The sequence below is a fragment of the Glandiceps talaboti genome, chromosome 2, assembly GCF_964340395.1.
Source record: "Glandiceps talaboti chromosome 2, keGlaTala1.1, whole genome shotgun sequence".
In the NCBI taxonomy this organism is placed as follows: domain Eukaryota; kingdom Metazoa; phylum Hemichordata; class Enteropneusta; family Spengelidae; genus Glandiceps; species Glandiceps talaboti.
Window position 1 is genome coordinate 15,296,776 of NC_135550.1, and position 25,505 is coordinate 15,322,280.

At 37.0% G+C, this 25,505-nt stretch overlaps 1 protein-coding gene and 1 non-coding gene across 2 annotated transcripts; one reads left to right on the forward strand and one right to left on the reverse strand.

Moving 5' to 3' along the window:
* Window positions 1-6,227: 6,227 nt before the first annotated feature.
* LOC144453676 (uncharacterized) lies at window positions 6,228-11,044 on the reverse strand. The gene is made up of 5 exons (XM_078145007.1): window positions 10,950-11,044; window positions 9,052-9,487; window positions 8,047-8,295; window positions 7,329-7,477; window positions 6,228-6,746 (listed from the first exon to the last, which is right to left on the reverse strand). Exons 1-5 carry the CDS (start codon window positions 11,026-11,028, stop codon window positions 6,406-6,408), a joined length of 1,254 nt encoding a protein of 417 aa, XP_078001133.1. The 5' UTR covers window positions 11,029-11,044; the 3' UTR covers window positions 6,228-6,405.
* Window positions 11,045-15,960: 4,916 nt separating this feature from the next.
* LOC144453861 (5S ribosomal RNA) lies at window positions 15,961-16,079 on the forward strand. Its single transcript, XR_013482439.1, has one exon. It is a non-coding gene; the product is annotated as a 5S ribosomal RNA (ribosomal RNA).
* Window positions 16,080-25,505: the final 9,426 nt, after the last annotated feature.

The following is a 25,505-nucleotide window of genomic DNA, read 5'->3' on the forward strand; positions in this document are numbered from 1 at the left end:
TCCAAGGCTGCAAAACCTTTTGTAATTTCCAAGCACCCTTGTGGTGATTTGAAAATTGTACCTTTAACCATTTTGTAGGCCCAAAATAGTATCAAAATGGTCACTGGGCAAATATTCTTTACCCAGATTTTCTACAGCCAGCTACGACAGCAGGGACGGGTCCCTGGAACCCTCTTGTGAAATAATTCTAAGGAGAACACTGAGATACCATTTTTTTTTATGTCTGAAATATGACAAATGATCGGTCAAGGAATCTATTTTGAAAACTCACATATCGTAAATGCAGACACTTCTCTTGAACTGAATAATGTTGAGAGAGTTCACCTTGCAAGTTTTGAAACTACAGAAATAATATTGTATCAAATTTGCAGCTTTCAAATTAAATTACTGCCAACCCTACTTTTCACATGTAAAGGGTGAGAAGTATTAGATGTCTGTTATAGGCAAACAAAATTGTTATATTTTACTTTATAGAAAAGCTTTTATTTTCTATTTTTCTGAAGTTGCTCTTTCATTTCAATACTTAAAAGTGAAAAACTACAAATGATACGTTGTTGGAGTCAACAATAGTCTGATTAATTAAAACGGCCAGTGCTACCAGTATATTTTTTTTTTCAGAGAACCCACCCACCACACATACTTGGTTGATTGATTGTGATTTGCTAAATGCATTAATTGAAGGGGCATGGGCCAAATCTGAACACGTTTTCATTTTTTCCTTTCATATGAAGAATAGCCATATGTTGTACTTTATATTGACGTGTGATCATCACTAGTAAGAACTGTAGCATATAACAGTCGGGCAAACCAAAGCAATGATTTGATGAAGTACCACTGATGTCGAGATCATTGAAAAAATACACATGCATAAACTGATCAGTGCTATATATATGGATATTTTAGGCTCATTGCAGGGCTAAAATCAACATAAATGTAATGAGAGTTTTATGTTAGTATTTAAAAATAAGATAAAAATGTTGTCGGAGGTTGCCCCATGTCCCTTGAAAGAAGTTTATTAATTGTAATGACTGACCACATTAAACAATTGCTATTCATGGTCAATTTGACGGAGACAGAGAGAACTCTGAGAGACTACATGTCTTGAAAATATCAAATGCAATTGGAAATATAGTTAATATTTTGATTACTTGCTCACTTTGAGACTATCACACCTTAACATCGTGGAGTACGTTATCAGTTCTGTTAGCAGTCCAGTCCAGTTCACCTTTCTAGTCTTATGCATTCTGTTTTTAATATACCATAGTATGCTGCAACTTGCAAATAGAAGTCTAAACTTTGGCTGCTACTTTAGTCTCTGTTCAATTCAGGAAGGAAATTAAAGATCCCCAGGCAATATATTTGTGAATTGAGAACAAAGTGGTCTCAAAATTTATCTGCAGTAAATTTCAGAATGGCAAACCAAATAGTATGCTAAATCATAGACAGTGGACATTGTATTTGGTGAAATGAACGCTATGTAATGGGGATAATTTTCTTGTAAACAAAATGGTAATTTCGGAAAAAGAACCTGGTATAGGCCTTCAAATGACAAAGTTTTTGGTCAGTCAAGCTACTGTGATTATCAAGTAAGCGAGTACCTGATGCACATTCTTTATTATAACAGAAAAAAAAAATTTGTAAATTGCAAACCATTTTGTTATCGGTCAGATGTTTTTATGACATGTAACTTTGACTTTAATACAAACCACACTTACAGGCAGATTATTCTCCCTATCGTCTTCATACAACTTCAGTTGTATTCTGTTCCATATTAATTTAATTATGGATACATCTTCCAAGAATAAAATAGTATCTTGTTATAATGTATCCACATTGTCATTTGATGTATTGAGTGGGTGATACACAGTCTGTTTGAAAACTAATGTTTAGGTTGGCCATAGTTTTGTACGATACATAGCTACATTGTCATTTGATGTGTTGAGTGGGTGATATACAGTCTGTTTGAAAAGTTGGTTGGCTAACCTCTAATGATACATAGCTACATGTTATGTGATGTATTGCATGGGTACAACTGTGAGAAGTGAATAACAGTTCAACACTATAGTCTATTATCACCAACAGCACACTGTCAGTAGCCAAACCCATTTCATCAATATAGCAGCAGATATCAGTTGTTAGGCAAACCAAGATTCTAATGTTTGGGTAAGCTTAATTAACCACTTCATAGAAATCAAATGATGACGACATGTCTTAGGATTAATTAGGTGGGGTCTAGTCTGTGTTTGGGATTATAACATAGACTTGACAACAGATGTGTGATAGAGTTCTAGGAAAAGTTGGTCCAGAAGACAAGAATGATCCTATGTAATCCTTATGAGAGTACCTGGTGTTGAAACCCTGGCTACTGAAAGCATCACATCAGGAAAATTCAAGCCCATGCCCTGTTGTGGACACGTTCTCTGAATCCTCAAGAACTTGGATTGTATTCTGGACATGATTGACAAAAGAATAATCAATCACCATGGCAACATAACTCACAAGCTACCAGACACTTATTCAGTACAATAACTCAGAGCTGAACGATGACAGCAAATACTGACTTTTTTTTTAATTTTTCATCAGAAATATCATTACAAATAATTCATATTTTGCAATATCAACATGTCTTTTACATTGATAGGACTTATTGCATATTTCATATTCATAACTCGATATATATGTCAACTATGACATTTGAGCTTTATGCAAAATAAATCTAAGAAAATGTTCGGATATGGCACAGAGTTGAATGTTATAAAATTACAAAAGTTTCAAGATGTTTGAAATCATTTGCTCAAAATTACTGCAGAATAAAAATCACAAAAAAGAACACTGCCAACACAAATTTGTTCACTGACATACAATGGCCGAGAAAAGTCCTGTTTTTTTGTACTATGGAAAATGCAAAAAATGCTCGAGCCAATTTCACCTAACTTCATCACCAAATCACTTGTTAGACCTGATTTGCATATTGCTATTCTAACCTCACTGAAACAGTATGTGGCACAAATTTACTTTCATTTTGGTTCTTACAAGGTACACAAGGAAAACACTTCAGATGTACTGACAAACGAAAACAAAAAATAATTGTGATGCACTTTAATACAACTAGTGGCAGGCTAGCATGAACAAGCGGAACTTGTTACAAACAGGGAAAGTAAACAAACGAATTAGATTTACTGGTACTAACACTTGGCATGCTGCATGTTGGAAGTACAGAAATATGTGTTACAAGACCATCATTTGATAAGAATAGTTTTATGGCCTTTTTTTACATAGTAACTCACTTTCACAAACATATTTCAAGTTCCCCTGGCATTTCATGTACATGTAAAGAAGCTATGAAACTGCACATACCAAACCATGAAATGTAACTACATGTTCTCCTAGTTCGAACATGCTGAGCCAAGTGTTATTAAATCCAATTCATTTGTTTACTTTCCCTGTTCCACTTGTTCATGCTAGCCTGTCACTGGTTGTACTACCCGGCCCACTGCAGTACACTACATAAGCTGTAACATGTACAATGTCCCAAACTTCAAAGACTTTAGTGGTAATGATGTGTAACAAGCAGTGTGTTTGTTCAGGGCAGTAAGCAGGTAAAATCTAATGGGGTTCTTAAACAAAACTATGGTAGATTGTATGGGGAAACTCTGCAACTTGTATCCCTTTCCCTAGTTCTGTTACTGGGGTTCCCCAACCTTAGCAAAAACACTGACATGTATTGTATTTTGTTTTCATTTGTAAAGAGTCAGCATGTCTGAAGAGTTGTCCTTTATCTACCAACATTGTATGAACCAAGATAAAAAATACATTTATACAGTGATACACACTGCTTCAGCGAAGTTAGATGAAATTGGCTACACAACAGATGAATGATCAATCCAGTTTTAACTCTCTGTAGAGCCTTGTCTCCAATGACATGAAACTTTTATGACAGCAGAATGCAGAACAGATGTGTAGGCTTTTTCTTTGGTTATATAATTACACATTAAAAGAAATCTGAAAAAAGGGCTATGAAACACTTGATCTCAGGCTAAACACATGGGGATGAGAAACAAAACATTTACTTTGTTTGGCCTCAGACCTCTGGTGGTGGTCTTTGGTTTGGTCATTTTTTTATATAAACAGAACCATGTACCTTACAAGAGATATCACAGCCCTTAATTTCAGGTAGTTTTTGTGCAGCTAAGTTGAGGCTAAACACATAATGAAATAGCTATTATTCTTGTGAAGTATTTGAAAGACTTGAACACTACAGCATCTTTTGTAAAATATCGAGATTACTTAAAAAATATATCAGCTTTTAAAACCGGGTCCAATGTAATTTCAGAATAAAATTAATGTTTGAGTATTACTGTAGTTCAGGGAATTTTTTTCAATTTCCAATTATATTTCAACAATTATTTTTATAACAATTATTTTTATATTCAGTTTTGTTGTCATATAATGGAGGTATAAGTTCTCCCTATTGTGTTTTTATACATAATTTCTCTCCTTCCACAGGCTCTCTTCAAGGCAAGATATTAAGTTAATTTTCTCTCTTGGCTCCTAGCTTGTACTGTACTTGCTTGTACTCAGGATTCTGAAACACAATTTCTTAGTTGGCTGTAGTGGGAAGGTCAGTTAATACCATATTTACTAGATTGACACCCAAACATTCCAGTATATTGGAAAGATATTGACAGCCTTCCCACTTGAAGGGAAGCAACCTACCAAAGTGTCTGTCTGTGGTCACAGGCATTGTACTACTACCAGTAAGTTCAAGCTAGGGACAGTGTGTTATAGTGCAGTTATTCTATGCACTACCACTTACTACAAATCAACCAAGTGACGATTAATTTACATAACAAGAACTTGATTTACATATTATGCAAATCAGTTATAATGATATGATAATTTATTGAAAGAACAGTGTTTCTCGAATAATACTTTTTTCAAACCATTTGAACTTAAAGCTGGTTTGTACATAATACACTTGAATGTATATTATTTCTCACAAGGCATTTACCATTCACCAGAGTATCACAAAGCTCACTGACAGGCTCCCCTGTATTTTCCTTGGTTGTACGAATTATTACATATGTACCAGAGATTGCACCAGTATGCACGCATACTAATGGTATTTGCACTGCAGTGCAATACCGAAGACTTTATTGCATACCTGCATGCAAATGATATTCAAATGAGGACTCAATTGTTTGTTCTACACAATAGTGTGTGATCACACAGTGAAATTTTTACGGAAATTTATTGTTTCGGATAAACATATGTAACAATAACAGAACAACCCAATGCCACGCGAGTGCAAGTGTGGATACTCAAGGATATTTGCACTTGTGCTTGCAGTGTTTTCTGCTGTACTTTCACTTGCTAGTACGCTTGTGAAAGTACTGCCGCAGATACTGCAAGTACTCATGCACATACACCACACGAGTACACCACATTTGCACAACAAGGGGTTGTCATAGAACAACCTAGGAGAATGAACATTCAAGTATCTAAGAATACTCATGTTTTAAACAGAAATATGGCAAAAAAAAAATGGCAAAACAGTTCAGTAAAAAGCTACAGGTACAACAACAAATGAAAGCAACTATTGGCAAGTATTCATGAACAACACACAGTTCAAAAGTTGGTAGAATGTACTAGTTTAAGTTTTCAGGTGGTTATAGAGCGAACGCTTCAACTATGCCTTTATACAAATACTCTTGAATAATATCCAAAACAACACACCAATCAACATGTCTTAAAAGAATAAGTTGTCTGATGGGTCTGCATGTCAACGTAAACCCACACACTAGAATATGGGCATGTATATGTAAATACATACATGCATACATGAGTACATACATGCTTACATGTATACATTCATACGTGCATACATATATAGAGTACATTGCATACAAACATACATACATACATACACACACACATACACACATACATACATACATACATACATACAAACACATACATACGTAACATACATACATACATACACACATACATACATACATACATACATACATACATACATACATACATACATACATACATACATGAACATACCATTGGTATGTGCATACTTCATGTCATGTCTGTCTGTCTGTCTGTCTGTCTGTCTGTCTGTATGTATGTATGTGTGTGTAACCATACATACATATAGATGTATATATACATATATATACCTATATTTGTACATATGCATTTCATTCACACACAAATATGTCTCCTAAAACTTACTTTACACAACCTCTTCAGTAATATCAAACCGAGTTAAAAATCATGAAATCACATCGCAACTTCATAGTTCTTGTTTAAAGTAGTTGACAGCGCTAAAATCATAAGATCACGTCTCTACTTTCTAGTTGTTTCTTACAGTAGTTGTGTTCAATGAGTTGATCATCTCCTTCTTTGCCTTCGTCGTCTATTCCCCATGTCAGGATTGAAGCCTTCCGGGTTCTGTCCATGGAATGGATTCCATGGACCAGGTGGTGGGCCTCCTTGTAAACCAAAATTGAATCCCTGAGCTGCAACTTGTATACCAGGAGCATTAAAAGCCATTTGCTGGGCTCCACCTGCACCGAAGGCTGGCATTTGGAACATCGGATGATGTAGGTGAGGGGGTGGCATTGGGGGCACTGGTGGGATGGGGGGAATAGGTGGCACTTGAAAGTTAATAAATGCACCTGGTGCGTATGGATTCGGAAATGGAATCCCATGATTGGGTGCTGTTTGCAAATCTGAAAAAAAGAAACAGATAATGTCTATTATATCCTTTGTTCTTGACTTTACAGCCAAGGTTTTTTTTTATGTGCTTAATGTACTTTGATAACATTGCTATCTGAAAGCTCTGTTAAGAACACCTCTTGAAAGGTGAAGCATAATCCTGATAATGAAATATCTTTAATTACAAGGAATACCTGGTAGTAGAATTTTCCACAGTTTGACTTTGTTGTTTTTACTTCAGTTGTCGCCTCAACAGAGATTTAAATATCACTGTATCAGATTATCATATACAAAACAATGTGATCATAGTGAATGCTTATTCATTTAGACACCCCTACGAATATCCAAATCAAATTTTCAGACCAATCCACTCAGTAGTCACCCCCACTCCTGCAAAGTTCTTGTGAGCTACAACTTGTAATAAGACCAACATTTCTGACCAGCCATTTTTGTACACAAAAGTTATTTACACAAACACAAACACAAACACAAACACAAACACACACACTCACACACACACACTTAACTATGCCTATAAACAGAGTAGTGAAGGACTAACTGAACAAATACTGTCATATTATGAAGTAGATACTAACTATTTTGTACATCTTTAAGTGGATCATATTTCAGATCTACATCTCCTTCAGGATTGTCTTTACTGTACACTTCTTTGGCTTTCACTCCAGCTGTGGCTACTTCATTCAAATGATATGTTCTATGATCAATGTTTAGAGTTGGAGGGCATCTGAAAAAACAACAAACAAATAGATCGGTGTATTTAACTTAAAATTTGCAAAACCCGGGTAATAGAGGGAGAAATCTTGTATAAGTTGTGTAATGTGTGAATGTATGTTCCTTATCACACTACTCAAGTAGTAATAGAAGGAATGGTAACAGTGGTACTATATTATTATGATAGTATTATAAGTGTTATAGATTGGGCGTTAGAGATTCTCAATTACGTGTACAACATGAAAACTGAAACAAACTGGACCAGTTCTATTGGCATTTCTTTCTCAAACCATTGCACAGTTGCTCTGATGAAACTGTGCGCAGTATGACCACATACAAGTACGCAAATCTGTAGTCATTTACGAATAGCAAGATCCTAGCCAGCACAGACCCAAAACTGGCCAAAACTCCAGGTATATAAACATACCTTTAGATCCAATACATTAAAAGATTCATTACTGTTAGCACTCCACATAGTTGTCGCTTATGTTAGCAATGGGGAGCACTAATGATGACAAATCTTTTGTTTTAAAGATCTGGTGTATATTCATATATCATATATTTGATAAATTGTGAACTTACTGTCCTGGTGCTGTGCCAAAATGTTCATATCCCTTGATGGGTTGTCGACAAATGTAACACATGGATGCACCACATTCACATGTCATTTTGTTACAACCATCTTCTTTGAAGAACTTCTTCTTACATTTCCAGCATGTTCTTAACATAGCTTCTGTCATTTGGTTTTCTATGAAAGTCCTTTTCTTGGTTTCGTTTTCTTTCTCCACTTCTTCACAACGGAGTGGGACATGGTTTAGTTCTTTACATAACCTGCAATGAAACCATGCTAACTCTTTATAGTGGCGTTTGCCATATCAACTTTCATTTTAAGCATTCATCTACGGATTCATTTATGTCTTAATTGAAGTTTTTGTCCTAAATCTGATGAACAGAGACATGAAAATCAAGCAGTGTTTCTTTCCAACATGGAAATGTCCTACATGAAGAGGACCATATGCAAATGTTGAAAATTGGTACTACAATATCACCTATATGTTAACTCCCATTTTCATCTCTTTGGGAAATTGTTGGCGCGAGCCTGTAAGTTACCGTCCACATCAGTATATACAGAGAAATGTCACTTCACCAAGTGACTTGACATGGTTGAGTATTCCAGAAATTTGCAAACTCTTATGATGAGATTTCGTAAAATGCACTCGAATAAACCATTTAAACCATTGGGATGCTTATCGCATACTCAGCATTAGGCAAATTATTCATGAACTTGAACTTGAATATTTGTGAGGGTACCGAGTACACAAAGAAGAGGTTGCAAAGAGGTGGACAAGAAAGCCTGCTAACTAACAACATGTACCTATAAACAGTAGAGTCAATGATGCACCTAACAACAGCATGTGTCAATGTACACCTTTAAATTTTGGAATTATAAGAAGGTGCTGGGACAGGAAGTATCTCACACACAAGGTCATGACCCTTGATAAGCTGTTGTGTTTACAAGGACCCGATTTCACGGCTATGCACTACACTTTAATTAAACTGTGCTGTCTTGCATGACACTACACTTACCTGCAGGACTCCTTCAAACAATCTGTATTCAAACACTTGAATACCTTATCCTCGGGATTATCCATAATAGTGGCAAAGCTACAAAACGGACACGTTTCTAAATTAGGTATGTCAGCTTTACGGATCTCTTCTTCCTGTATTCTTTTGAGTAGGTTGGAGAAGACGGACGGTAGCAATACTTTCTGTAGCACTGACACACTGAAATGACACTTGCAGTCTGGTGCTAGACATGGGAACTCCACCCGACTTCGACCTATGACCTCTTCTGATGACCTCCTGACACATTCTTTACAGAACAGGTGGCCATCCTCACATGCTACCATTTCATCAAACAGCAGCTCGTCTTCATAACAACAAACACATACTTGAAGCTCCCGTCGAGTGCGTGCCCTTTCAACCCGTGCCTGGTGGGCTTGTTTCTTCTCCTCCAGTTTCTCTATTGAAACAAGAACGAAGAATCAGAACAATGAGATGGCTATACATGTAGTTGTGTAGCAATGAAAAATGTAATTGCTAATGTAGTATTGCCACCAATATAGCATTTTAGCTCATGTTAGAGGGTCAAAATAGAGCGAGCATGTCGACTTATTCTCATACAGACCTATACTAATGCATATGAAGAGCGTAGAATGGAAGTTATGATGTCGACCAAGAAATCAAATGTTCATTTTTTTTTATTATACATCTCGATGGTAATATTCTAGTTCGGATACTGAGAATTCAAAATGTGATGTTAGTATCAGTCATAATTTTGTAATTAGGAATATCCTCAATTTTACTTCATTGCAACGTAAGTTGTTATTTACATTTTGTGAATGTTTAATGGACAGCAAGAATACTGTTATTTACAGTTGTGTACATTCCGATTCCTATTTCCATTCTAACTTTTGGAAACACTTTAGGTCGATTCTTTATTAGTGCTTTTTGTACTTTTTAGACTTTAATTTATGGAAGGTTTTCACTTCAGTGTTACATTTTAGTCTTTTTTCTTTTCTTTTTATTTGTATGGGCCGCTGGCCTGAAATAAAGAATGATAATGATAAAAAAAAACCTCTTAAAGAGTAAAATGCATATTCTCAAAACAGACTTTTTGACTAAAAGAGACACATTTTATGAAAGTTACGAACTCACCAAAAATGTCTCCAAAGACAATAAAGAAAGCAAATACAAGGCAGTGTACACTATTGTATGCTCTTCAGTGTGCCCTCTCTAGGCCAATTTAATGCAAAATCTATAGTGACGCACCAAAACTTGGTGTTCCCTATCTCTTACTATGTACATGTATGTGGTGACTCACAAGAAATGCCAGGTTTTTTTTGAACATTTTGACTCACAACAACAAAATTTGCCTATCATTAGAGGGCACACTGATGCTCTTGCATCTCAAAAGTGGTGCTTACTCTAATAAATGTTGGAATCCTAAATCCTTGGCGCTTATTTTTAGATACAGCAAGTTCTGCATTTACATGTACACATAGGCAGTATGCCTCACTATAGGGATTCACACACACACATTTACAATTGGATACAGGATGGTTACAAGATTTCCTATGGGCGTCCTATGTCAGGATTATTTCAAAATGTTTTGAGTTCCCAAAGACAGAAAACTTTTCTGACCCCCCAAAGACCAGTCTTGCTAGAGATACCAGTTGGGAGAGTATTTTATGCCTGAATAATTGGGGCAAATGCCTGTCTTAGGCTGTCTACCTTGTTGATTTAAAAGAGAATGTATAAGGGGCTAATATTCTTCCACAACATTTATGCACACAGAGTAGCTTCTAACTATAGACCCTTGTTATATGTGTAGGATTTACAAAAATGTACATGTATGTTTAAACATCCAACCTGTGGGGGGGGGGGGGGGGTGCTATTATCATACATTCGCTACATTTTCTCACCTGTTATTAGGGGCTCATGCTGCATAAAGAGGAGTTCTTTGAAGAACATTTCATCTAAATCTTCAGGCCATGGTTCCATTGCAGTTCTTGCTTTAAGTCGATACTTCTTTCTGTTATGAAAACCTGGTGAAGGAAGTGAAACAGATGGTAGTGAATGTGAATTCGCATTTGATTAAGTCATCTCTGTTGACAAAATGCTGTCATTGAAAATCAATATCTTTGATATTTAGATGAATAATGTGTCACTAGTGTGAAATAGGGTATTATATTATACCAGTATATTGATGGTGGAAATCGAGGGATCTGATTGGTCTAGACATCGAGCTAGCGCGTCTAAAACGAGTGATAATGCACTGCTGGCACGCGTCCAAATTTTGTTCGTCTACGAGCATTGAGTTGTAGTCCGCCGTGATACTGATAGTGAACTCTTCGAATTGTCAGAGGAGGATTTTCTCTCAATGAGACAATATTTTATGAGAAATTATGAAGGAAATTTCGAAAGCAACCCAGTCATCGCGTATTTGTTCAAATCATCGCCTTCTACATGTACTAAGGTCAAGGCGCTAGGCATGCACGAGATCGGTCGCGGTCCCAGCCTCGGCGCGGCTGGAATGGAAACATTGGTGAGCTGTCCTGTCCTGTCATAAAAATGAAGCAAGTGAAAGAGGTTACACTGGCCGACTTACCATTAATCTAAATAGAAATTTGTCTGGGATCCTGTCCTAGAGTATCAGTCATCAATCCGAGAGGGAAATCCTCAAACCCGAAAATCTACTGACGTAACTTCCAGTAATATAAATACATTGTAAATATCAACCTGCCGCCATGCCTATCGTCTCACTTCACAGAGTCGCGAATTCGGCCGGGAACGATCGAAGCACGCTGTATTTAATAAACCACTTCAAGTTTATACCTTGAGTCAAACAGGTTGTTTATTCATCACTGTGCACTTTTAATGAGCCGATCAATGTACAGATTATCCCTAGAAACGACGAGCAGATAAAATAAATCCAGTCGCTGCACGACGTTCACATTAAGGCCAAGATCAGCTGTCTTGAAAAGCAGCGTTATTGTTATGCAAATTAGACACAGAGGCGCATATGAAACGAGAAAACGTTAGTTCTTATCTTGTTTCCTATATTTTCAATATACTGGTATAATATAATAGCGATAAACCACCCCCTGGGGAAGGTATACCACTCGGTTTTGACCAGTGAACTCAATATATGCACTCGCTATCGCTCGTGCATATATTTCGTTCACTGGTCAAAACCTCTTGGTATACCATCCCCAGGGGGTGGTTTATTGCTTAATTATAGCATGTCAAAAGGTATTCAAGTTTGACCAAATATGAATTCTGTATGGTTCAAATGATACCTTGGCAATCTCGGCAAAAGCCTTGTATGCAAATGAAGAATATATGCACTTACACTAGTACTTCCCAAACACAAAAGTTTTACATGCAAAATCATACCTTCCAGTAAATTTCTTTTCAAATAAAATCCTGACATACCTTTGTATTTAGCACCCCTTCGTTGATATTCACACTGTTTCATAAACTCCAGCTGTTGATCTCTCTCCAATTCTCTCATGGCAGGCAGAAAATGACTGTTGCGTTTTTTCAGCACAGTCGTTATATAATCCTGAGTTAACATTGGGAATTCATTCATTAGTTTGACAAGAGAGTGTTTGATATAGTTCTCACTCATTTTCTTCTCTTCGTTGTAGAAATATTGCACAGGATCATCAAACAATCGCAGGAACTCTTCCATTTCAAATTTCCCATCCATAATTTTTTGCTTCCGTGCAATTTTTTGTTGTTCTTGAAGTACGTCTTTCAGTTTGGGATAGTCATGTTTCTCTAGCATGGCATTGGCGATGTCATGAACTCTGTTGTCATTGCCAACCATGCTTTCAAGAGCGTGAAAAATATAATTTGGGTCAGCGTCAGGTATAAGTGATTTCAGCGTCTCAAAGTCTTCTTCCAACTTAGCAACAATGGGATCAATCAGATGAGATGTACTGGAAGCAGAAGCATCCGCGATATTAGTTGGAGAATTGGCCTTTTCAAGGTTTCGCATTTCTTCACCATCATCATCATCATCAACAACAATACACGCACCATCCTTCTTGTCGGTGCTTTCATCAGAAACTTTACGTTTCTTGGCAACAATGCCAACAAATTCGACATCATCTGTTCCCGAGAGTGTCCTCTTCCTCGCCTCGTCATCATTTGCATTCAGACTATCTCCCACATTGTCTAAATTGAGTAATTCATCAATAACAAGAGGAACTCTGTGTGGTTTATCATGGTGAGCTTCGAGATATGCCATGATTTCATTTGGGTCCCGGTAAGGAAATACTTTCGCAACAACTCGTAAGTCCTCAAAGAGTGGATGCGCCGTGAATGCTAGAAGTTCGGTATGTTCACTATTAGGTTCGGTTTGTATTTCTTGGTGATCATGAACTCCTTGAGGTATGTGGAGTCCATCATTGACCTCTGACCTTTCTAACGGTTCAAAAGGATCCACATCCATGAGTCCTTCTTTCAAATTGCCTGAATTCACAAAATGATCCACTGTCATTTGAATTCTCGTATCCTGATCACCTACATGTTCCAGGACTTCAAATACAACATTCCTGTCTGGAAGGTTGGATAATCCATGGGTTGTTAGCATATCTATAACCTTTTCTACATCTGCAAAAACTGAATCGAATTGATAATTTATGTTCGCGTGATTCTCCGCAACATCATTCGTAGTACTGTTTCCATGACAACCACTTTGCTCCTGTTCTTCAAGTAACTGGTTGGTTACAATGTCTATTCGGTTTGGAAGACTTCTGACGGCTTTAAGTTTGATGTGTATAAGCTCTGTATCAACATTTTCAAATATTGCAGCTAACTGTGCAGCATCATATGAGATGGACTGTTCAAGTTTCGGTTGAACTAAGGGGTCGGTTTCATCATCCGCACCCTCTGTGCTCACCCTGTCAATGTCAGTAGAGTTGCCTTTAGAAGTGTCAATATTTGTATTGGAATTTTCTAAACGAAGCTTTCCATATCCACAGTTACTCGAGTTTAGCACATTTGAGTTGTTTCTAACTATCTTTTCAGGTGGGGAACAGCATATAGCACTATTATTCGAAGTGTACGGAATATCAACAGCGTGGAGGGGTGACGACGGAACAGAATTTGAATCACGGTCGGAGTCGTCAGCCGTATGATTTGGAGGCGAGAATGAATAGGACAATGTCCTTTGTTCATCGTCTACCTGAGTTTCATGTAAAAAATCAAGGAACGGATTTGACGCTTGGTTTGTATTGACAGTAGCACCCCTATCGGTTTCATTTTGAAACAGTTCGTTACCGAGCCCTCCACTTTCCTCATCGCTTTCATCAAGAAGCAAAACAACATTGTCAGGGGACTGGAGGGAGTATTCTAAAGTTGTCGAGTTCTGACTGTCTGACGTTGGAAAACTCGCCATATCTACTACAATGGGGTACAAACAGACGTAACTGTTTGATATGCGAAGTGACTGACACAACCATAGAATAAATGCTTACGTTTGCAGTTCATTCCTGGCAAGTTCTCACTTGTCCATGTTCATTCACTCCATTCGCTACGCCCGCGACGAATGCTATAGACTTTACGACGCATGCGTCCTTCAGTTTACTTCCTGGTTACAAAGTCTCGTATTCGATTCTCGTGCTTTGCAAGATATTCTTAAAAGTGGAAAAACCCTGCTTTATTTTTCAGAAAGCGTTTTAAAAATATAAAAATGATTATTGAATTGTGTTTTGATTTCTCTATTAGAAATTTGCGTGATTCTTGAATTTTGAAGCGACTCGATTTACCGCACTCTAGACGTGGGTGGCGCTCTATAATATATGCTTCACACGGAATGATGCACGGAATTGGGAATCACACTTTATTGACATGTTACCATGTGATCACTTTCTTTTTTGAACACCTTCTTATCTATTTTGAGTTTTTATTTTCTTACAATGGTTGATGTTTCGTTGATAAAAATGTAACATTTTAAAAACCTTGGATAACAGTTATTGTTTTTGCAGTATTTTGTAAAGTGTAAGTTTTAAAAAAAGATAACGTGAAGATTATGATGTAAAATTTATCATATTTGTTAAACCCAAAACATAGATCAGAAAGTGTTCAATGATATAAATTTCAGTTATTGGGTTATGTGATAAAGAAGAATGAGGAGAAACTCTGTGCATTTATGATATTCTGCTTTCTATCCATCAGTTATACTCAACACAAAACGGTGCGACCGTGGAACACCGGGTCCGTTGAATATGGTGTTATGTTGAGTCTATCCAGTTTGTAATCCAGACAAAACTTGAAATTCGAGACAGTTATTTTTCTCAATCACAAAGCTTGTAAACCTATATGTCTAAGTTATTTAACTTGTTTTTTTTCTCTCTATTTCTCTTTCTTAGGGATCACAAAAGATTACAGTTGTCATTTTATTCGCTTATTTGGAGTATCAACTGAGTTGTACAATAGTGTAGCCGACTTTTATGAATTACATTCCAGGCGAACTCGACGTGACATCATCTACAAACTTCAAAACATATTTCAGGTGAGTTAGAATAATTACCATGTGAATACACTACAAATGATATTTTTCCAACACATTTTATTTTAAATTGTATGAAGTTGGAGATATCAATTAGTCATGATTTTTTTTCAATGTTTGATTTTAAAACAGGTTAGGAGTAAATGTGCTTGCACCCAGTGTAGTGTAGCCCTCGCGGCCGGCTGGGCAACTTGATGTAAACAGCGCCCTCCCAGGCCTAGTACTGGAGAATATAACAAAGCTACAGCTACCCATGCTGTACACGAATTTTCGACAGCATACCAACGTTTCCTTCCTTTATCAAACTGTCAACTGATGGTATTTTCTAACGCTAATAGTATCTACACATCATAACGCAGAAGTCTTAGTATCAGCTTTAAGCTATAAGTACCAAATGTTCAGCAGAACGTATTGTCTACGGCCATACTACGTAGAACACACCGGTTCTCGTCCGATCACCGAAGTTAAGCTGCGTCGGGCGTGGTTAGTACTTGGATGGGAGACCGCCTGGGAATACCACGTGCCGTAGGCATTTCCTTTTTTTTTTTTTTTTTTTTTACATTTTCATCGCAATCGCATTCATCTTGTCTTTAAACAGACTATTTTATTTCCATCCTCAAAGTATTTCTCCTACATGCTCAATTTGAATAACTAATCTCATCTTAACGAGCCATTTCAAATGAACAATGCCAAGGGGGAGGTCATTTTAATTGACTGGGGCGGGGCGGGGCGGGGTGGTGTTTTGGTGGGGTCCGATTTTGAAAAAGAAACCCCATCACTTAAAGTGGGGGGGGGGGGTAATTTGGAGACCACCACTTAAAGTTGGGAGTCACTTTGGAAACAAAAAAGATAACCGTATTTGACATTTTGGTGCCAGTGAAATGACTCCTGAACAATTGTAATTTGTCAAACTTTTTCTAACGCAGGGGGGGGGGGGATACCCCTCCCCTACCCTGTCCATCGACATTTCCATATATACATGCACCATATGAACTATTTAGAAAGTCGACCATTTAGTATTTGATATGCCATCCAACAATGGTTAGTTGTGTATCAGGTTAGGGTTGAGTTGGGATTAGACCGTTCTCTTTCTTTTCATTTCATCGAATTCACCACAAGGGATATATTGATCAGCAAACACAGCATTTCAGTGTTAAAGATTGATAGTTTTCTAATGTTAATATTTTTCTACTACAATTTACAGGTCGATAATGATAAGCTATTGCTAAGCAACGCCAGTGTCTCTGGAAATATCGGATCAAAAAGACACATTGTGACGGTACATTATGGCCCCAGAAGCAGTCATCTCCTTGACCAACACTTTACGGTCAACCCTTGACATGTTGTATACAGCAGCCACCACCATCAAAATATTCACCTCTACAAAACCATGGCCGCTCGTAGATGATGACGATGAATTTATATATGCCCAAAAGTCCTGAAATGAGGTTATGAACATTATTGGTATTTAAAGTTTGGCCGACATTCTGTTACCATGTTTCAATGCACCAAATGGAAGACCTGTTGTCGAAGAACTTATACCAAAACTAGAAGATTTCATTGCATTGAACGAAAATGAAATAAATTAATTAAGCGATTGCCGTGAATATTTTGAATTTTTAACCAAAGTTGGGGCAATTCAGTTCAGCATCCTGTAAAGTGGCAATGTCCAATGACGTATACACAGACAGCACTTTACTATCCTTTACTCCACACAGCTAGTGTAACAGTTCAGTTTTGTTGGATTAGACTAAAATAAAAATAAGGGTGAACATCTTTTGCTTCATCAGAAATTACAGCTACAGGTAAAAGACACAAATATCCCCCAAGTCGATGGGTATCATTGACCAGTTATGGTTGCATAACTAGCAACATCTAGGACAAAATTACATTTCCTACAGTGGAGAATGTCTTTTCCCTCAAATTGAAACTCTGAACAACATTCAAACACCAACCTTCCCCCGAAGGTATACAAATTGGTAAATCTTTAGTACACGCCTGAAGCAGAAGTCTGTTGATACACACACTATTTCCTAGGGGGGCTGCTCCATATTCTGTGACGCCGTGACAGATAACAAATATGCCTGGAGTGTATACACTACTCACTGAAATGTCAACCTGAATATTCATTATTTCCACTCTGTTTCTCCCTTACTACTCCATCAAACCTGTTCTTCTAAACAAATCCAGGGGGTCATTTTTTTTGTTAGAACAGTTATGCATCACTGCAGTCTTGAGACACGACAACAGAAACTCAAACATCTTTGTCATGTTGATAAAATGTTACAACCATAAAAAAACATCCCGAGTTGAAAGAACTGGCAGCCATGTTTTCTTCCATGAGGTAGTCAAAGCTGTGTAACATACTAATTTCACCCATGATGTACAAACGATGATGTAACGTTTTGTTGTAGTAAACAAAATAATGAACATCACTATTTGTTCACTATCTCCAGGCAATCATAATACGTTTGAATAGACGTTAATCCAGATCGTCCTTGCTCAGGCTTACGGTTGGTTTAGAGGGTCATATTTTACAGAATGTTTCTTGTAAAACAGACGTAGACGTATCGATCAGCTGTGGGGAAAACCCAGTCTATGATTTCATACGGAAACGTTCGAGAATAGTCTTCCGTCCTAAGTCTCAGTGTAAGCTTGTAATTCCCGTGGGTTCAAAACGACTAATTGTGTGAACATAATAGAATCGGGCACACATTTCAAACAGCTGTAAATTGAAAAATTAATTACAATTTTTTTCCCCCACGGGGCTTAAGTTATTACGCATTTCTCACTTCTCATGTTTACCGGTATTTATTATCCATACATGTAGACAAGTCTGGTATAGCTTAAACTATATCCCTACCTGTTATAAAGAATAGTGATTGGTATTTTATTTTATTGCATGCTATATATATATATATATATATATTTTTACTATTTAGAGATAGCTAAATGCACACCATTGATATTAGTACATCATTGATTCGCCGATGAGTCCTATATTCACAAGATTTGATATAAAGTATGCATATTAAATATATATTATTCAAAGTACGTAGTTACACTATTTCTTTAGTACGTCATAGCCATCTGTAACAATTCTCGAACTTGCCATAACTGTGACATTGCACATTGCTATTTTTCAAAACCGCAGTCTTCAATTCGTGGTCAGTATTTACAATAACTGCAATAAATGGCCCACAACTTCGGGCACACAATGCAATCTCAAGGTCTTGCATGCCGACTGGGCCTTTCACTTTAAACTTTCCAGTACTTGGAAAACTGTAGGCTCCATCGGTCCTCGAGGCGATGTTTTGGGCTAATTTTACAGTACAGAGCATCCATCAATTAATGTTCTATGAATATATGCATCTGGTCAATAAAAGAGATCTAACTTATCTGTTTGCAACAACGGGAACTACTACTTTCCCGGGCCTCCTCTTTCTAGTGGTTACTGATAATGATCTATAATTAACACAGACAAGGAGAAGAATTAAAACACAAGTAACCACTCTGGTTAAGACGAACAATGAAATTTCCACGTCTGTTCAGTGAGCACTTTCCGTTGAGGCGAAACAAAGGCGAACAATGCATACAACAGTGCTATTGTCTTGTCATGACAAAGGTATTTGACTTATTTACCCTTCTACCGTAGAGTCTCCTCTTTCATCTCGCTTGCATTTAAAATCTCAATTACCCCTCAACGTTGGCGTGACCATTCGTCTAAACCCCAGGGTATATTGGATTTCGCTCAATGCAAATAACAATTCTTTGATAGATTTAGTGCTACCTGCACGATATACCATAGGCTCCTTCAAAACCCATGAGTGGATTAAAGTATAGCCGAATGTTCATATAAAGACCCTGAGAACATTAGCGAAGATGTTTTCCAAAATTTACATTATCAAAACCATAAATGAGAATTGCGAAGATGAGCTGATGATATGAGTGATGTGGCTAATTACTACGTGCAAAATTATTAATAACGAAACCTGAAATAAAATATTTGTGTAGGCACTAAATGTAGGACCGGGCGTAATTTGACGTGCTTTAGTGACTTCGAAACGTTGATTTCCCACTACTTTATGTAAAACGACGTCGAGTCACTCAAAACACGGGCTAATCAGTGCAGGTGGGATTATGCATTGGTCCATCAAAGGATGCACCTGGCCACATAGTGGCACATTCACCTGACCTATTAGAATGTTACAGTTAATCCTAGATCATACAGACCACTTCTGGTTGGGTTGGCAGCATTTTACAGCTAAAATGATGTAGGCTTGGTGTTTCACTCGGGTGACATGACATTTAATACACACCCTCAGACAACTTTTAATGCAAGAGAAACAAATTACACATAGGTGCCGTGCACAGTGGGGATGTAGAAGTAGTCCGTAAGTTGAAATGTTGATCATCAAGTCCATGTGTAATGTTTTGATTAGAATCCTGTTTTTACTGCACTGTGAAAGAATAGCAATGCTGATCAGTGTTCAATGTGATTGAGCAAAGGATCCTGCTGTGTTTATTGCGTCTCTGTTATTGTTCGTCTAGTAGAGTTGAAATGTGTCTAGCTCTGTGTCAGAAGCATAATGTCCCACGAGTGAAATACCAAGCCTACATAATTTTAGCTATAATCAGTACTGTTTATTCCGGGTTGAATTCGGTTGTTTTGATGTCTCGTGTTCTTCGGCCATGGGTATGATATTGTATACATACTGTATAATGGTTGTTTTTAAATGACAACCATAAATCTACCTATATAGATTCTGATATTTCCATGAACGGTGATATCAATTTTCGAAATAGAGACATTAGACACGTCGGAAGACATATATTATTTGTATTAAATTATAACTGATCTATAATATATAGATTAGAGACGAATTTTATATAGTTTGTTTAAACACTGAACAGGCATGGTTGACATGGTAACGGCACGCTGTTTGCATTGATTAAGGAATGGGATCCATGTAAAACTATGTATCATGCAGTTCAAAGACAGCGATTGAAAAAAAACAACAACAAAAGAAATATTGCAACTGTTGACTGTTATTACGTACAATGTTTGCGTTTCAGTGAAAACTATCTACTGTCTACATACGTAAATCTCAAGTACTGTTAACGAGTTAGAACAAAAGGAGCGTAAATAATACATACATTTATTGTGACATCTTCCTTCTGCCTTTTGACAAAGTCTCGGAATAACCGGTGAAGGGATACAGCTGACTTTACTGTGTAAATTGTTCCTATTCAAAGAAATATACATTATCATTAACTAAATCAATTTCAGTGCCTGGCCTACTTTGTTGGATAACTGAATGTCAATATCAAGTAACTGTTTATAGAGATGTAAATTTCTAGATTTAGTGCATTTATATGTTTCTGTAGTTTATTCGCATTTCAGCGAGGCTGTCGAGTGAAAGTCGTTTGTAAATGTATTCGCATCTTGAAAAGATTCTTATAAACTCCGCAGCGTCTTGACTTTTAGGGGTCTTTAAAGATTGCAAATCAGGTAGGAGCAGTGGCATCATCGAAGACATGAAGAACCCCATGGGGTATTGTTTTTGTAACCATAGAAACGAGTACTAGTTTTTTTCCACCGAATTACAACTTGTTTGCCCTGCGGCCTCAGGGCAGAAGGAATCCTCAGTTACCGTTAACTGCATTCTAATGATTCGTCTCATTGTGTGTTCTGACATGGTTACGAAATACCGCCAACAATAAAGACACATATGCAGAAATGAAAGCGTTGTTTTCTTGGTGGATTTTATCTCTCTCGCTCTCTCTCTTGACATGTTGATTCGGTCTGCTGACACTCGAGTTTAATCCAAAGTTAAATGATTGTCAAGTGTGTTTTGATAGTCCATTCTTTACCTTTATGGGGAAATAGTCAGCTGCGCAGAGTAACGTCTGCTCTACAGCAGGTGTGATCATAAAGAGTATTCCGCGGTCTTTTGGTGCGATGTTAGCCTCATTGGCGAGAGATTGAATGTAGAATATGTGAACCATGATTGGGGCAATTGTTTTACTCATTATCTCAACATTGCCCAACTTCTCTTTCGGTAAGTTGTATTTCTGTTTCTCGGTACTATATGTCCCACATGTACATTTTGTAAAGTATCAATTTCGGCCTATAAAATTTAGTATACATGCTTGGTATTGTCACTGGCTGTGGTACAGTTCACCACCATGTTTTGGTATTTTGAACTTCAAAAAAAAATAATTCAGAACTTGAAGAATTATACGCACATGACAAAGATATCTTAATGTATTACAAAACATTTTCGCCTCTATATAGAGTGGATCAACAGAAATCAATGTGCTAATTTCCATAGACCCTCCACCCCCAGGGTCTATGCAATTTCCAAAAACAATCCGGTTGTCGCCATTTTCAAAACTTACATTTTACTTTCCAAATCCCACGAGTGAATAACCGAATGCACGGCTACGACCTTGTGATATTCGTTCCCCCATTTCCATTTATAAAATTATAATGTATAGATCATATAAATCTGGGATTGGATGATGCTTTTTCAAAATATATTTCTCGATATATTTCAGGTTGTGGAGGAACGTATGAAATATCTCCAAATGGATATGTGGAGTTTACGTCGACGAACTATCCATCCAACTACATAGACAGTGAAGATTGTTATTGGTTTATCAAAACAACTTCGGGGTATTATTTAACTGTGGAATTTTCCGCTTTCAATTCAGAAGATTGTTGCGATTTTATCAGGATTGGGACAGGTTCTGTATACGACGAGTCAACCCAAATCATCGCCCACTCCGGTACATCGATACCGAGTGACTGGACTTCTTCCACCAACGAAATTTGGCTTCGATGGGCTTCCGATGGCTCAGTCACAAGTACAGGCTGGAGTGTCACCATTACAGCATCGAATACTGGTATGGGTAATTGTATACTACACTCAGTAAATAATTGAATAGCTACTCACATTACACGTCTGTCTGTCTTTGTCAATATTTCAATGATACTGATTTTGCCATGACTGACTTAACGACTTTAAGATAACAAGAAAGTTTTAAAAAATACAACGATGCCTTCAAGATATTGATTTATACGTACGCATGAATGCTGTATGTATGTATGTATGTATGTATGTATGTATGTATGTATGTATGTATGTATGTATGTATGTATGTATGTATATTCAAGACATTGTAAACATCAGTGTTTCTTTTGGTATATTTCCTTGCCAATGTAACTTCTTGTGTACACGGCTTAATAAATAAATAAAATAATATGTAGGGTAGGTATACATACATGTATGTATGTATGTATGTATGTATGTATGTATGTATGTATGTATGTATGTATGTATGTATGTATGTGTGTGTGTGTGTGTGTGTGTGTGTGTGTGTATGTATGTATGTATGTATGTATGTATGTATGTATGTATGTATGTATGCATGCATGCATGCATGCATGCATGCATGTGTGCATGTATGTATGTATGTATGTATGTATGTATGTATGTATGTATGTATGTATGTATGTATGTATGTATGTACGGCTGTATGTATGTATGTATGTATGTATGTATGTATGTATGTATGTATGTATGTATGTATGTATGTATGTATGTATGTCCAGTTTACTCGTTAGGGTATCGATGATAAAATACTTTTGGCAGTATTTTCACCTGGAAATTTGTTGGCGACGTGGACGTTTTTTCTCCTTCTATTATTAAACTACCAGCTGTTAGAGTGATACAACTAATCTTTCTTTTGTAGCGTGTGATTCAACCTACACGATATCGGCGGGACAGTTCATGGAAGTTGCGTCAACAGGCTTTCCCAGTGGTTATGTGGCTGGCGACGACTGCAGTTTATATTTCGAGACGACATCAGGCTATGAATTTTACTTTCATTTTGTGTCTTTCGATATTGATACTGGTCACTCGCTCGGTATTGAAGAAGATTCAAGTGGTTCTGGAAGTTACTCTCAGATTTATGAGTTCAAGGATACTTCAGATCCAGCAGACGTGTTTTCGTCCGCCAACTCAATCGCACTGCAATGGTCAACTGGAGATTCAAATACGGGAACTTCTAGTACGGGATCAGGATGGAAATTTGTGATTGTGGCTGTAGAATCTGGTAAGTCCGTTATAGAAAAGAAAGATGTGCAATTTTTGTAGCGGGGAAAGTTTCTGCAAAACATCTGATTTTATCGACTTTGTCACTGGCTTTACAATATATTCATATACCTTTACGAACGCTTTCCAAAAAGTGGTTTGCGGGCCAGGGAAATACTGCACAAAATAGAAATTGCGTCACCTAAAATAGAGCGACGTCTGGCATGACAGAAATCTTATTGTACTATGGAAGCTAGTGAAGTTGAAACAAACAGTTTGGCTCGACAAAAAAACAATCTTGCTGAGATTACTACATTCTATTGTCTCAGTGGCTCCACAAATGTCTTACTGATGACCTTGTTAAATCGTATGATCTCAGTGGCTTGGAAAATGTCTTATCAGCGTTAAATTGGCTACACTGTATCATCCAACACTGCACAATTGAAGTACAAGTCGTTACATTTTAACCACCCATTGATGACATACAAATATACATTGTTACAATGTCACATTATTTGGCGACCGTCGATCAGCTAATTATACAGCAGGTGAAGGAAATGTAAGAATGTTGGTAGGATTTTTTGTCATACCATGCCAGACAATGAAAAGAAGTACCAGATGACGTTTTGTTAGAAGTCAACTGGACTACATTGTAATACTGTATCGCTAAATTGTCTGGTTTGACAAAATGTTACTAACACTGTTTCATTTGATTATCTAGCTTAACAAAAGCTTATCAAATTTTATGTTTTCTTTGCATGAAATACCATTATCTTTACAAATATTCCATACTGTACACAAAGAATAATATAGTTAGAGATTTTGTCGATCCAGACAATGTAATGCAGTACTACTGAATTAGGTCAAAGTTTTTGTTGAGCCAGGTGATGCGTTGTTTCAGGTGCCATCATTTTGGTTGTATATAATATCACCGATAATTCTTTACTTCACTTAAAGTTAAATATGCCTTGAATTCGATCTAAAATCTGAACTTGTCAGAATTATGTAGTCCAAAGGGACGTATACTGGAAATAACAGTACTTGGAATTGGAATTTGAGTAAAATAATGATTAGCATAAAGATACCGACTCCCCATCTTGTATTGTATTGCTTTATTTTCACTAATTAAATGAATAATAAACGTAGTACTACACTTACAGACACTAAAGTTACGATAGTGAAGGACATAACAAATAGCCCTAACAGAACTAATGAGACGTCATGTCCTGCCACTTGATTAAACATTGTAAAGTAAATAATACTACACTCAGCAAGAATGTATTGAAAAACTTACAAATCTGCATATCATTTGCATAACTATTGATTAAAACATACTCATTGGAAAATTAATATACATTGACTAACTACATAAGAGAAATGAACGCATTTTGTGTTTGGTATATCAACCAGTCACTATGTAGGCCCTACACTTTTTTTTCGTAGGTACTTTTGACTTGAGATGTGGTGCAGGATACATTGTTGATAGTTCTCTGCCAACTTGTTACAAATATGTCAGTGATGAGACGGTGATATGGACGGCAGCAGAGACATCATGTCAGGAAAGTGGAGGTCATCTTGTCAGCATTGCAGATTCTTCCGAGGAGTCGTTCCTTGTAGCTGGTAAGTAATAGAATCGTGTACACTCAGAAAGGGCATTGACCATAGACATACATACATACATACAGACAGACAGACAGACAGACAGACAGACAGACGGACAAGACAGACACAAGACAGACAGACATAGGTACATAGGCAAACACACCCAGTGACACTGACAATCGCAGCACGTCATGTGTCTGTTAATATTGCATAATTGAATCAAGACTTACAAATCGAGTTGCACATCCACATACCAC